Genomic DNA, 13,838 nt, shown 5'->3' with positions numbered 1-13,838 from the left:
AAATTAGGGCAATTGTGAATAAACATACATTTTAATGTGGCATGTGACAAGTTGAAAACTTTTGTCACTCTTTCATATCAGTTTACTTACATCACATATTTTCCTTCCAGGGTCCTTTTCTTAGCTCTGACTTCCAAATCCCGGCCGGAGAACCCGGATGTGAGACTTCCGATTTGGTCCTTCTCGACGATTCCACCGCCGGAGCACCCAGCTGGCAGGAGATGATCAGCGGACAGGAGTTCAAGGTCGTTTTCAGCATGCCGTACGACATTCCGCGTTTTCTCCTCGCCAGGTCTTCTATTCTCTTGAGGTTCAGGTCCGGAGCCGACAAATGGCTGACCATCAGGGAAGGCCGTGCCGCCAATTTGTTCGACGGACATCGAAATGGCAACAGTGGTGACATCACTCAACATAAGGTAGAATATTTTTTTATTTATAGAGGCGAGTTTTTACCCCAAGCTCGCTCCCGGGATCTATCGCACCGGACCCGGGCAGCCAAGCTCCCAAAACCAAGGACACTACGGATGTCGCCACAAAAGCTCAGAGCTCCTTGGCAAGGACGGTAGGCGGTGCTTGAACCCCACTGTTACACTTGCAACTGAAGAATTTAGGGTAGACTTGTCTTATTTGCATTTATATGCTCATATTTCTCCTTGATCTTCAATAATGAGATTCTTTGTACAGAACCAAGTGTTTTATTTAACAACCGACGTTTTGGTGACAGTCTGTCACCTTCTTCAGGGCAGTTCAGAATTACCTTGAGTACGATGACGGGCGGCCACCAAAACATCGGTTGAATAAAATACTTAGTTGCATACAAAGATCCTTGAAGTCTTGTTATTCGGTGACCTAGAGTACTCTACCAAACAGATAAAACTATTGGAGAACTCCTTGTGAGCCTTTGTTCAAAACACCATCTACAGTATCTTTACTGGCAGATCGACCGCGGTCCTAAACTATCCCTAACGTTGTCCTGCTGTTTTCTACGCTCAGGTTAGTGTTGGTGGTCTAGTCATGACGTACAGTGAGACAACGGGCACCTTTACCGTGACGCAAGAGGACTACGATGCATCAGCTGCAGCAATCCTGGACCTGCCTACTTGGTTGAGCGGCATGGAGATAGCCAGGGCGGAGTACAAGTCACTTCTGGAACAGCTCAGCCACCAGCAAAGGTAGGCAATTCGTTCCTGTAGCTCAATAGTAAGTCGCTTCACAGTACAAATCCTGGTTCAATTCTAATCATTTGGAGACACCGGTTCGAATCTTGGGAAGGGTATCCCGTAAGGAATGCGATTTCTAATACTATTAGGCTATTAAGATTGATAACATTCAAATGTTGCGAAACGACTTGGACCTTGTTGTGAAACGATGTGTACCGTGTTGCGAAAAGAGTTGCCTTGTTGCGAACTGACGGTTGCAACTGACATTGTTGCAAAATGGGGCTTCCGTGATCGAGGATGTGGCTCGAGCACGACTCGACAGCCTCATCACTCAGATTGGTACCCACTGGCTATGATAATATATATATATAGATATAGATACATAATGTGAATAACTATTTTAGCCTTCAGGCGACAGGATGTGATTTATTACAATAAGATATAAACTAGGAAATCAATTCAAAAACTCAAACTGAATTTACCCTTAGTTCTAGGGGTCAAATGCCTTGTAACCTACAGTGGTCCAACTCCCATCGCATCGACGCGACCGATGGAGGAAAGTGCATTCACTTCACGGCAGCGTCTGAGGGGGACATCTTCCTGGTGTTTGCCGGCGTTCCCAAAGACCATCAGACCTGGCTCACCGTGGAGATCTCTACCAGTGGTGTGGCCATATATAAGGTAACAGATTAAAGAAAGACGCTTTGTTTCTGCTCTCGCATTTTACAGAAATCCAACTTACCAAGCCATCGACGGGGAGTGACTGTCTGCCTACCATTGTCTACTGAGGCAGATAGATGCCAACACATTGGTGTGTGGATGTCACGACTTGTAGGAAATATGTTTGGTGTAACGGTCATGGCCCAGAACCCAGCGGTCTTCGGTTCGAATCCATTGACATGCCACAGATGCTGTACCATTGGGAACGGCCCTCACGTAACTTAACCTCTTCAACTAGGTGTAAAATGGGCATCTGACTTGGTTTGGGTGTCTTAAACTAAAGGCGGTGGAAGGAGAGAAATGGACTCCGCTCTCCAATACCGTGTCATTTACCCCTACATCCCGAAATAGCCACGGGACTACCTTTACCTTACCAAGCTTACTGTACAACTAGTATCAACTTGAGTGTTGCGCTACATTGTTTTTGTCTCTGTCCAAAATCAAAAGAAATGTTTTTGCCGATCCATGAACAGGCTATGCGGTTGGCCGTGACACAGCTTGACAAGGGAGCCAAAGGCCTGGGATCGGACACGCTGTACCAGTCCTACTTTGTCTGCGTCACGGAGGACACAACAGAATCCTCAACAACAGTACAATTTGGAAAGACGCCTGACAACGAGGTAATGAGGTCTATGAAAAGATATTGTGTTCCCTAGCGTTTTATTTGATGATATGCTCTGACGCTGTGCTATTGAGAAATATATTCAACACGGATTTCTTCACATCATTAGGTGAAAATGAATATCTAGCTTCGACAAGGGGCGTCCCTCGGATAGAAAACGAAGGATGTAAACAGAAAACAAAATGAAGGACCCTTGTTTCACCGTGCTTGCTTGAGGAGATAGTTCCTCGAGCACGCACCGTGCTTATTATACCCCCCCTCACATGTAGCGAAAATCGATCGGACGACGAGTCTGTGAGCTCTAAATTACGAGGAGGTATGACCCTGATGCCGACAAAGAAATGGCAGAGTTCCACCTTCCCGTCAGGGGGTCATGCCTCTTCGTAATTTAGAGCTTGCAGACTCGTCGTCCGATCGATTTTCGCTACATGTGAGGGGGGTATAATCGAAAACAGAAGTCTAACAAATAGGGCATAACGATACGTTCAACGATATGCCCCACAGGACCGCGGACATGTCTGGCTGGACTATCAGTTCCACGATGTCCTGTCTCTGCACTACTACGCGTTCGGCAGTGGCGAGCACGCCGTGAAGATGATGGGAGTGTCTCAGATATACAAACCCACAGACCTGAACGTCGTCTGCCGTGAGGGGACAGTCAAAGAAGGCGACAGATGTGTTCAAGTCTGCCATGCTGAGTGTGAAGGTAGGGAAAATTACATGTATATACTATTATATTAGGAGCTTCTATGAAGTTCAGATAAGGCTTGTTTATAGTTTATAGATGGTTTCTTAACCAGGTTTCTTTTCAATCTAGTTACCTCCTTGAAGGTTTACCTCCTTTGAGGGTATTGTGGTTAGTTGTGTCTGTGTGTTCGCAGCTATATATAACTCAAGGTCCCTTAGCTTGATTTGCTTGTATTTGGGTTAGAGAGATCCCGTTGATGCAGAGAGATCCCGATGATATAAGTGGATTTTAGGTACCGTAGCAGTATCTCTGGGTAATGATGTATGTATGTAATGTGTAATGTAACACCCCCATCTGGAAGGTGTAGTACAGTCCACAGCTGGCGCCAGTAAGCATCTCCAAGCAGATATTTAGGCTCCGGCTTCTCAACTGCCTTGGGTACTGCTCTGTGCTATCATAAACAACTTCATGTACCTGGATATAAATAAAGGTTTTAAGGAAATTGTTATTTCTGGTAAAGAGGGTACCTTAGCCTACAGTGCAAACGCCATGACTACTTCGCGGCGTTTGTGTACTACAGACTCTAGTTCTATCTTAACTCCGACTTGTCACAGCGACAATCTGATGAATTGTTGGTCTGTCTCCTCTGTAGGCTGCAGGACAACGGGATCCGACGACCCACGTGACTGTGTCTCGTGCAAGAATGTGAGAATCGCCTACCCGTACCTCGCTGGCTCCGTTGGTGATTTCGAGTGCGTGTCAGCCTGCCCAGCACACATGGTCCTGGCCTCGGGGACAACTGATTGCCAATGTAAGTTTGAAATCTTTCGAACTTGCCACTTGGAATTCTCAAAATGAGTAACTTCCCATGGCTAAGCCTTTTAGCTTGACGTCTGTCTTGCAGTAAGAAACTAATGCATATCTACAGCCTACACTCATCAGAACCCTTTTGTATCCATATAGTCTTTAAAGGGCCTTTAAAACCGCCCTTGGCGTAACCCCCAGTTTCTGTACCTGTATGGCTGGTATAACTGCCCTTCGGCTTCGCAGGCACGCGGCTCGGCAGCAGCTGATTATATGATACTGAAATATACTGCTCTAGTTATACTGAAGTACATTGTTGCATCATGTTACTTTGAAATATATGGTTATATTACACGGCAACATATGGTTATATTACATTTACACTGAAACATATGGCTACATTACTCTGAAAGGTGTAGTATTGCTCTAAAGTATACATTTATATGGTGATGTTACGTCGGAAAGTATGGTTATGTTTCACTAAGATATGGTTATACTGTGATGTTACACTTGTTGTGTATCTAGGTATAAAGAGGATGGCGGAAGACGCTGGCGGCATAGTGACGTGTGTAACTGACTGTCCTCTCACCCACTTTGACGATAGCGGAGTGTGCAGGAGTATGTTCTGATTTACTTTAACTCTTTCTTTAATTCTTTAAGAACTTCACTGTACAATGCAATAATCTCAACAATTGTTAACTCTCCATAGATTGCAATTGGTTGATTGGCTCAAACACAGTTGCAACACAATCAGCTCCAAATCACAAAATGGTTTTAAACAAAATCATTGTCGGCACTATACCGGGACTGTAGAAGATGGGCAATGCCAGCTCTTGCAGATAATTACATTAACGCTAGTTCACCTTTATCCACGGGGTAATCTATATCCATTGTTTTTGTAAACAAGATTTTTAGGGATACCAAGTCAACAGACGGTGGTTTCAAGGTGCATTATTACATACTTGATACCCCCAAATACTCTGTTTTTGAATGAATGAATGAATGAATGATCCGGCCCTGGGTAGGAAATCTGACGCCGGCCGTAGCATTTTACAGATTTCACACTCCGCTTAGTTGCCAAATTTTAAACCTTTGTCCTGTATTAGTACTTATTACTATTTTCCATTCAGGTCAGAGTGACAAAAATTTGCTTATTTTGTGGTATAACTAACCTGTTTGTGGTGCAGGATGCAGTAGTCTTTGTACCGACGTGAGTGGAGCCGGCCAGGCGGTGTGTACGGGGCCCGCGGCGGAACAGTGCACGGCGTGTGTCTACACGGCAGCAGATGGAAGCTGCTTGGACGGATGTACTCCTGGACAGAAAGCCGTTCCTAGTGGTGAGTGGAGCTTAGTGGTTATGATATACCCCCTTCACATTATATACGATCTTCGGACGTTCTTCGCGATCGCAGGAAGGTCGGCTGATTTTAAGATCTTAAGATGGTCTTGCGTATTTTTCGCCTCAAAACTGCCCCCCTCACATATACGCGAGGCTCGTGAGATCGACGGTGAATAAATCTATGATAATAAACCTCCCATGACCTCTTGCACGCGGACAAGGTAACACAAAACGTTCCTCAAAAAAGGCAAGAGATCAATAAATGTTGCTTATTTTGTTGTCGGAATCTTTTTAACCAATGAATGGATGCGCGGGCATAATAGAAATGACGCAAGAAAAGAAAGTGTGTCACAAAGCCAGCCTTCATACTGCCACAGGGGCCACAATGTTAGAATTACCCTCACATTCCCAGAAACTCAATATTTGTAAACAAACGGAAGTCGGGCGAACGTCGCCCGAACGTTGCCCAACTGACGGGCGTTCGCCATCCGATTTGCGCTCGATGATTAATAACTATGTCTTTGCTCGCCTATCGGTCTTCAATCGTTGGATTGACGCAAGACTATTGACCGATACCCTTGCAAGGTACACACGATTTGTACGCACAATCTGCGACTCGGTAACGAGCTGTGCGATTTTGGAGATTTCCTTCGACTAGTCGCATATGTTAAGAACATGTTTCGCTGCACCGCGACCGTCGTAAGACTCCTGAAAACTGCCGGCGATCCGTAAAAATCGCAAGATGATCGTGAGAACACCGTACGTCTTACTCACGAAAATGTCATTCAGAGTTCGTAAACTAGTCTTCCGATCGAATCGCGCCTATTGTGAAGGGGGTATTAGTACAATAAATGGCGTAAGACGCCGTTGGGGATTAGTTCTCTGAGCCATGGGTGTCGGGCACTGTCGGTTAGAGTGACCAGGAGTGCAGGCAAAACTTTGTCATCGGGCTGCGCCCCACCACCCCCCACCCGTACGAGCCAGTACGGTCGACGCGCGTGCCCCGTACAACCAGCGAGTGAGTAATACCCCTGTCCATTATCCACGATCTTCGGGCGTATCGATGGAAGATCGATCGGCCATATTCAAGATCGACAGAGGGTTTCGGCTATTTTTCACCTGAAAACTGTCCCTGCCACATATAAACCATAATTTGTACCTTGTACAATTGTTGTGCAATAAAGTTATTTTTATAAGCAAGGCTCGGGCGATTGCCGCAGAATCTTCGCCCGATCGATTTTTGCCAAATGTGACAGGGTATGGCATCATTTCCGTGTCAAAATATCGTATCTAAAAACGCACCTTAGAATAGCGAAAATACATCTACGATATACGTATTTTCCGGTTAAAACGATATCGTTTTACATATACGATATCGCAATTCAGACGATGAATTTTCATACGGTATCGTTCTGGCGTGTACATGACTGTAGACATAATTACGCACGTTTCGTGATACGATATTTATAAATAGAATATACATGCCAGAACGAATTATAAGGAGTCCATCAGCACAGTAGTGGCAAAATATTGGACATTCTGAAACATGGGGCATTTAAAAAACTTACAAATAAGCTTACAAACCAACGGGTTATCGATTTAAATACATCATTGTAGTTTTCATAACAGTCTGCCTTCAGTGGCTACGAGTAAAATGTACACCGGGGGTTCATTCATGTCTCCCTTGGGAATTTCAGTACAGAGGACTAACAGGTTGCTCGGTGTCGTTCATGGCCCGTTGCTTGCCCGCTATATCGAGCTGCGATGTTTTCGTCAAACCTTACATTACGGAAGTGGTCAATTAAGGACCATTAAGTCCAGGTCCTGCTGTGGTCCGCTATCTCGAGCTGCGATGTTTTCGTCAACCCTTACGTTACGGAAGCCTGTCCGCTATCTCGAGCTGCGATTTTTTTAGTCAACCCTTACGTTACGGAAGCCTGTCTGCTATCTCGAGCTGCGATGTTTTCGTCAACCCTTACGTTACGGAAGCCTGTCCGCTATCTCGAGCTGCGATGTTTTAGTCAACCCTTACGTTACGGAAGCCTGTCCGCTATCTCGAGCTGCGATTTTTTTAGTCAATCCTTACGTTACGGAAGCCTGTCCGCTATCTCGAGCTGCGATTTTTTGTCAACCCTTACGTTACGGAAGCCTGTCCGCTATCTCGAGCTGCGATTTTTTTGTCAACCCTTACGTTACGGAAGCCTGTCCGCTATCTCGAGCTGCGATTTTTTTGTCAACCCTTACGTTACGGAAGCCTGTCCGCTATCTCGAGCTGCGATTTTTTTGTCAACCCTTACGTTACGGAAGCCAGTTCAAGCCAGTTGCGTGTCCGCTATCTCGAGCTGCGATCTTTTCGTCAAACGTTACGGAAGTGGTCCTGTGTGGCTACCACGGCGTTCCAAGCTGTATAAAGTGACGTCCCCTCTGGCGTTATCACGTCTGCGTTGCACACAGTTTGGTGCTGTTTCGTGTGTGAGGTTGACGATTTTGAAAATGATCACCAAAATCGACTTCATTTGTTAGGTAGTGATTTTTGGCCATCAGAAGGAGAACTAATATTTCGACATTCAAAATGTTGTGCAGAACTTTGGGAGCTTACATGTCCAATTTTCCTCTAAAGAACGCTGTGAAGGGGAAGAAACGTGAGGCCGGCGAGCCCACAGCTGGAAAAATCCGGCTACTGGGGGAGAATTTAGCAGTCATCAGTACACAAGCTGTCACCGAGCATCTGTTAAGCAAAGCTCTCGTAAAAATATTACATATAGCATAATCTAAAACATTTCGAAAAAATGTTTCTCTGGTAAAATGTGTAGTGCGACCTTCGAGTTTACACTTGGAAGCACATTTGCTCAACACGTGCCAAGCAAGGCGTGCATGATGCTCAGTGGGGCATTCTCCAACGATTCTGGTAAACATGAACTAAAAGAATCACACCTGGCTGTGTCTCCTTAAAAGATTATAGGACTGGTATTAAACGCTCCATTTTTTCATATGTTCGTGTCTTTATATATATGGTATATGGCAATATATTTGTTTAAAAAATACGGGAGCTATATACGTGACGTTTTACCTAAATTCACGTCACATGGAACGTAAATTACGTGACGTCCAACCTATTCCAAACACGTCACAGGCTACGTGCAAGATATGTGACGTCTCTTTATCAATAACTTAGTTAAAGATTTAATGACTGATGACTGGTGTCTTTGTAGAATGTGCGTGACGTGTTTTAACAGATCCGTGTTTAATTTACGCCACGTGTTACACAAAGTACGTGACGTCTTTTACACGTCACGTCAGATATACCAAAACACGTCACATGTTCCTTAACGTGTGACATAAGCTACCGCCTAAATGACCCTGTTGAAAACTCCAAATCCTCGCAAACTAGATTTTAACCCGGGTGGAGAGATAGGGTTAAAAATGTCCGCGCAAAATAGTGACGTTTCCGTTTCATTCACGTCACAAATGACATAAAGTAGTCGTCATTTTTGACTAACACGTCACGCTTCATGGTATCACATTGACTATCTTCTATATACGTACGACTTCCTTGTTTCGATGAACATGTACGGTTAGCGATTTTGTTTAACACCTTTTTTGACATGTGAGGCTCTTAATACGTTTGTGCCGCAACAGCGTTTCCAGGGTACACAGAGCGAAGTGGAACCTGGTACAAGGTTGTTGCGGTGAGCATGACGTACGACGCTGCTGCCCAGACCTGTGCCGCAGATGGAGGCCGTCTTGCCGTTGTGAAGTCACAGGATCTGCAGGACTTCCTTGTCGCTATGATTGCGGAGGTTAATGCTGGTCCAAATTACTGGATTGGACTTCGGCAAATGACAGTGAGTGTCACGCCTGATAATAATGTATTTTGTCTGTTTGCTCCCCTATCTATCATTTTTCAATTTTTTTCCGTCATTTTTGTTCGCCATCTTTTGTTCCTTGTTTTTATATGACCTTGCATCTGGCTAAATTTTTGTTCTTCATGTATTTCATTGATGTCATTCTACCCAAAGACTTAATATACATTCTATAGTACAATACAAACTTTCTTCCAACATAGATAGACAGGACGTGCGGCTTACAGGCAGGGTGACAGCATACAGACAAATAGCGGCCACAATTTCAATTCGGCGCATGCAAAAAAGGGGCTTCTCTATGTCAGAAAAAAAATTAGGAAAGTGGAAAAATATACCTAATCATCACTGGCATTTGCGGAATTTTTCTCTATCTTCACTTTTGTATCGACAGAAACAAGGAGCAGTCATCAGTTTTCATCTGATGAAAGCCGCTTGACGTAAATGAGTTTCTTTTAATAATAGTTTTAACCAAAAGATACGCTTTGATATGTTTTCTGCCAACTGCATGCCTTTTCATTGTATAGGGAGGGTGGACATGGTCTGATGGAACAGCGGTTAACAGTGGCTTCACCAACTGGGCACCAGGAGAGCCCAGCGGTGTACAGCAATGTGTGCAACTCTGGCAGGCTGAAGGCTTCAAATGGGACGACACTAACTGCGATTTTCAAAAGCCCTTCGTCTGTCAAATAGGTACATTTGCTACGCTCCCGAAGCCTCCTTGTAGAAAATTACCCTCGCCAAGCGAGAATATGTAGCGTTTGTGTGTATGTATGTATGTATGTTTACATGTATACATGTGTGTGACTGTGTGTGTGTGTGTGTGTGTGTGTGTGTGTGTACATGTGTGTGTGTGAGAGAGAGAGAGAGAGAAAGAGGGAGAGAGAGAGAGAGTGAGTGAGTGAGTCAGTGAGTGAGTGAGTGAGTGAATGAGTGAATGAGTGTAGAAGACTATTTGAGGGTTACTGAGGTAGTGTATAGACATTATCCTTGCAAATCATATAACTAGAGTTCCACGACCCCATATCTTCACCAAATGATTCTATCTTTTACAACTGCTGTATTAATTGTCATTAATTATGCAAATACGGTTCTCATTTGCATAAATTATATTACATGGTCATGTCCCCATCTATATGAAAGAAGGCGTTCATCGCAATTTCTGATAATTTATGCAAATGAGGACCTAATATGTATAATCAATGTTCAATTATGTTCACCTTTACATAACTTCCAAATGCTACAAGTAAGAAGTTCCCATCATTTACCACAATGGCATCATAGCATTTTCTCATTAATTATGCAAATTCGGTCTTTATTTAGCATGATATATATCTTTCAACATTCTTCTCTTTCTCAGTTACAGCTTGTTTCTTTACAGTATCACGACAGTTTGCCCGACTTACTGTCTTAGTAGCGTGTACCTAAGCAGAATCACGACAGTTTGCCCAACTTACGATATTTCTGTAGAGTATTCGTAGCAGCATCACGACAGTTTGTCCATTTACGATACTTCAATAGCATGATCTTTGTAGCCATCTTTGGGATTGGCTATTTGCATTGTTGACATGATGATCATGTAAACTGTGGGGAAATTTGCATTGTTGACAGGATCATGCTGTCAGCGCGACTTAAAAGAATTTCTCATGAACAGACATTCCTTAAATCTTTTGTCAAGACATTATTGCAGTCATTGTAACATTATCAGCTACTGGTGAATAATTTTTCTGTAATATTGGTTTGGATTTGACTTAATTCTGTTATAAAATCCGCCTGGCATGTCTTACCGCGTGTCACTGTGCTAATGATAAAACGTTCTGCTGACGTATTTGGTAGTTCCCATTGCAGGACGGGGGTGTGATGATACTTTGCACGAAAGGCTTCATTTAAATGGTCGTTCCCATTGTCCGGACGGGGGTGTGACCATACTTTACCGCGCTGCAACCAAATGGGCCAGCTCGCGCGCTACGATAGACGTGTCATTTTATCATGCCTTTTATGGCATCATTTCCGTGTCAAAATATCATATTTAAAACGTACCTTAAACTAGCGTAAATAAGTCTACGGTATACGTAATTTTCGATTAAAACGATATCGTCTCGGAACAAAAATATCAATAGACTCCATTATACTCAGCAAAACGCGTCGCTGCTTGATATTATGTCACACGTGACGTGATTAAAAAGTGGGACGTGGATAAGTAACGTCCTGTTCAATCTGTAGTCATTGATCGTTAACTAAGTTATCGATGCAATGAAGTAACGCATGCCGCGCTTTCGTGTGACGTGTTCGTAATAGGTCGGACGTTACGTATTTAACGTCCGATGTGACGTCAATTTAGGAAAAACGTCACGTATATAGTTCCCGTATTTTTGAAACAAATATATTGCCATATATGGCATCATTTCCGTGTAAAAATTTCGTACTGAAAAAGGTACCTTAAAGAAGCGAAAATAGACGTAAATACGTCTACGCTGCTTTGAACAAAACGTCGTTTTGTTAGGCCTAAAGGGGCCTTTTGAACGATGCCCATACGTCCCCTTTGCACAGCTTTACAATTTTCGAGTCAAAATAACGTTCTGGAAAAGGGTACCTTAAACAAGCGAAAATACGTGTACGATGTTTCAACAGGGACGTTACGATATCGAACGATAGCGTGCTACGATTTCCTGCAATATCGCACATCATAGCAACATTGAACCAAATATGTATGCTGTAATGTTACACATCATACGGTACGTACACCCCCTTCTCACTCCAACATGGTTATGCCCCACTTGATCAAGTCAACGTTACCATCAGGTACTGGGTACGTGTCACTTGAAATCAAAGCATCGTCACCTTTCCACCCCCCATTCCAAACATGGTTATGTCCCACTTGATCAAATAAACGTTACCATAAGCGACGCCTGGCGGACCATTAGGTACTGCGTACGTGTCACTTGAAATCGAGACTTCCCTCCCCCATTCCAAACATGGTTGTGCCCCACTTGGAAAAGGCGGCGGAAGATGATTTGGAGTGCGGATAAAACAATGACATAACACGTTTAGCACATTGTACCTGTTGCGATTCAAACAAAGTCAAAGTCAAAGTCTAGCACATGACAGGGCGACGTGATTGACAACTCTCTGTCACATGTCTTATAAGTTGCCCAAAGAAGGACGCCGGCAAGTGCCACTCGTCACGTGTGCGGTTATTATTCTGCTATTTCTTGGTGTAGGGGAAGGTCTTTTAAAGATGACAAGTGGAAGGGTAAACGTTCTCAAGGGACAATCAAAAGAATAGATAAAGGGCCATAAATAGAACTTCATCAAAATCTGTGGGAAAAATTGAGGCAGAGAAAAAGGTACCTTAAAATTGCGTAAATACGTCTACGATATATGTATTTTCTGATAAAAGATGTACCTTAAATTATCGTCATCAGGTATGATCTCGCAATTCAGACGATGTTTTTTTCAATCCGGTATCATTCTTGCCTGTACATTCTATGTCTGAATATCGTATCACAAAACGTGCGTTAACTTAAAGAAACTTAAAGACGTCTACCAGATATGTATATGAAAGCGTTTATCGTAAGAACGTGTGTGACATTGTCCCAGATACCTTTGTGATATTTTAATGATAGCGTATAGCGCAAAGCGTTAGCGGCACATCGCAAATTGTTAGAAGTATAGACGACAGGAACGGTAGGACATTACGTGCATCGTAGGGAGTAGAAATTAGAACGACCACTTGGGTGCAACGCACTTCGTTTTAAATGTGTGATTAAATTCATATTAATATACATAAAATCATAACACGGTATTTGGACCAAAACCACCAATACACCGACCCCCTGAAAGAAGAACAAGAGTAGAAAAATCCACTTGGCTTTTAACGTTACTCTCTCAAACAGGAAGCGAAAGCCGTGAGTACATCAGCCTGGGTTGCTGGAGGGACACAGATGACCGCGCCATTCCGACACTCGAGGGGACAGATCCACGCCTGGACGGAGACTACGAGTCACGAGAAAACCCCATAGAGAAGTGTTACCAGGTAGCACTTTCTCGTGGCTTTCCGGTGTTTGCTCTACAAAATGGCGGTTGGTGTGCTGGGTCTGCTGATGGGCTCAACACGTACGACAGGTACGGTCCTTCCACAACCTGCGCATCGGACGGCGAGGGCGGGCCTCGTGGAAATGAAGTATACAAGATTTCAGGTTAGACTCTAGTAAATGGTGTACGGGTATATGGCATGATATGCGATATTGCAGAAGATCGTAGCACGCTAGAGTCGATTCCGAGTCACCGCGAGGGTTGCCATTGTCATAATTTACAAATGGTTTCAATTGTTTTCAATTATATGTCCAGGAGATTTTATACTTTTGAAATATTTCTAATGCTATTTGAACTTTCTAAATATTTTTTTCTGGTCTGTAAAACCTTTGAAATATTCACAATGTGGAACAGAATACTTCTAACAGTTTGTAAACAATGGTAACAGCATTTTGCCTTTATTTACCATTTTCTACCATTTTTTGTAATATTGGGTCAGTGGGCTAGGAAGAAAGCAATTCACACATCCTTGCAAAGTACGTCTGGATGTCATGCCAATGGCCTACCACAAAGGCCCACCAGTGCCCATCAGTGAAATCTAAAAATATAC

At 43.5% G+C, this 13,838-nt stretch overlaps 1 protein-coding gene across 1 annotated transcript in view; it reads left to right on the top strand.

Moving 5' to 3' along the window:
* LOC118418146 overlaps positions 1–13,838 on the top strand; it is a 44,111-nt gene that overhangs the window by 15,531 nt on the left and 14,742 nt on the right. The window contains exons 12-22 of the mRNA XM_035823981.1: positions 111–416; positions 994–1,172; positions 1,649–1,841; positions 2,354–2,500; positions 3,007–3,208; positions 3,843–4,001; positions 4,520–4,612; positions 5,182–5,331; positions 8,973–9,178; positions 9,721–9,886; positions 13,090–13,392. Of these exons, the coding sequence (XP_035679874.1) occupies positions 111–416; positions 994–1,172; positions 1,649–1,841; positions 2,354–2,500; positions 3,007–3,208; positions 3,843–4,001; positions 4,520–4,612; positions 5,182–5,331; positions 8,973–9,178; positions 9,721–9,886; positions 13,090–13,392 (2,104 nt within the window). The remainder of the gene's footprint in view (positions 1–110; positions 417–993; positions 1,173–1,648; positions 1,842–2,353; positions 2,501–3,006; positions 3,209–3,842; positions 4,002–4,519; positions 4,613–5,181; positions 5,332–8,972; positions 9,179–9,720; positions 9,887–13,089; positions 13,393–13,838) is intronic.

This window comes from Branchiostoma floridae, chromosome 6 (assembly GCF_000003815.2).
Source record: "Branchiostoma floridae strain S238N-H82 chromosome 6, Bfl_VNyyK, whole genome shotgun sequence".
Taxonomy (NCBI): domain Eukaryota; kingdom Metazoa; phylum Chordata; class Leptocardii; order Amphioxiformes; family Branchiostomatidae; genus Branchiostoma; species Branchiostoma floridae.
The sequence above is the reverse complement of the archived record's forward strand: the minus strand, read 5'-3'. Positions and strand labels throughout refer to the sequence as shown.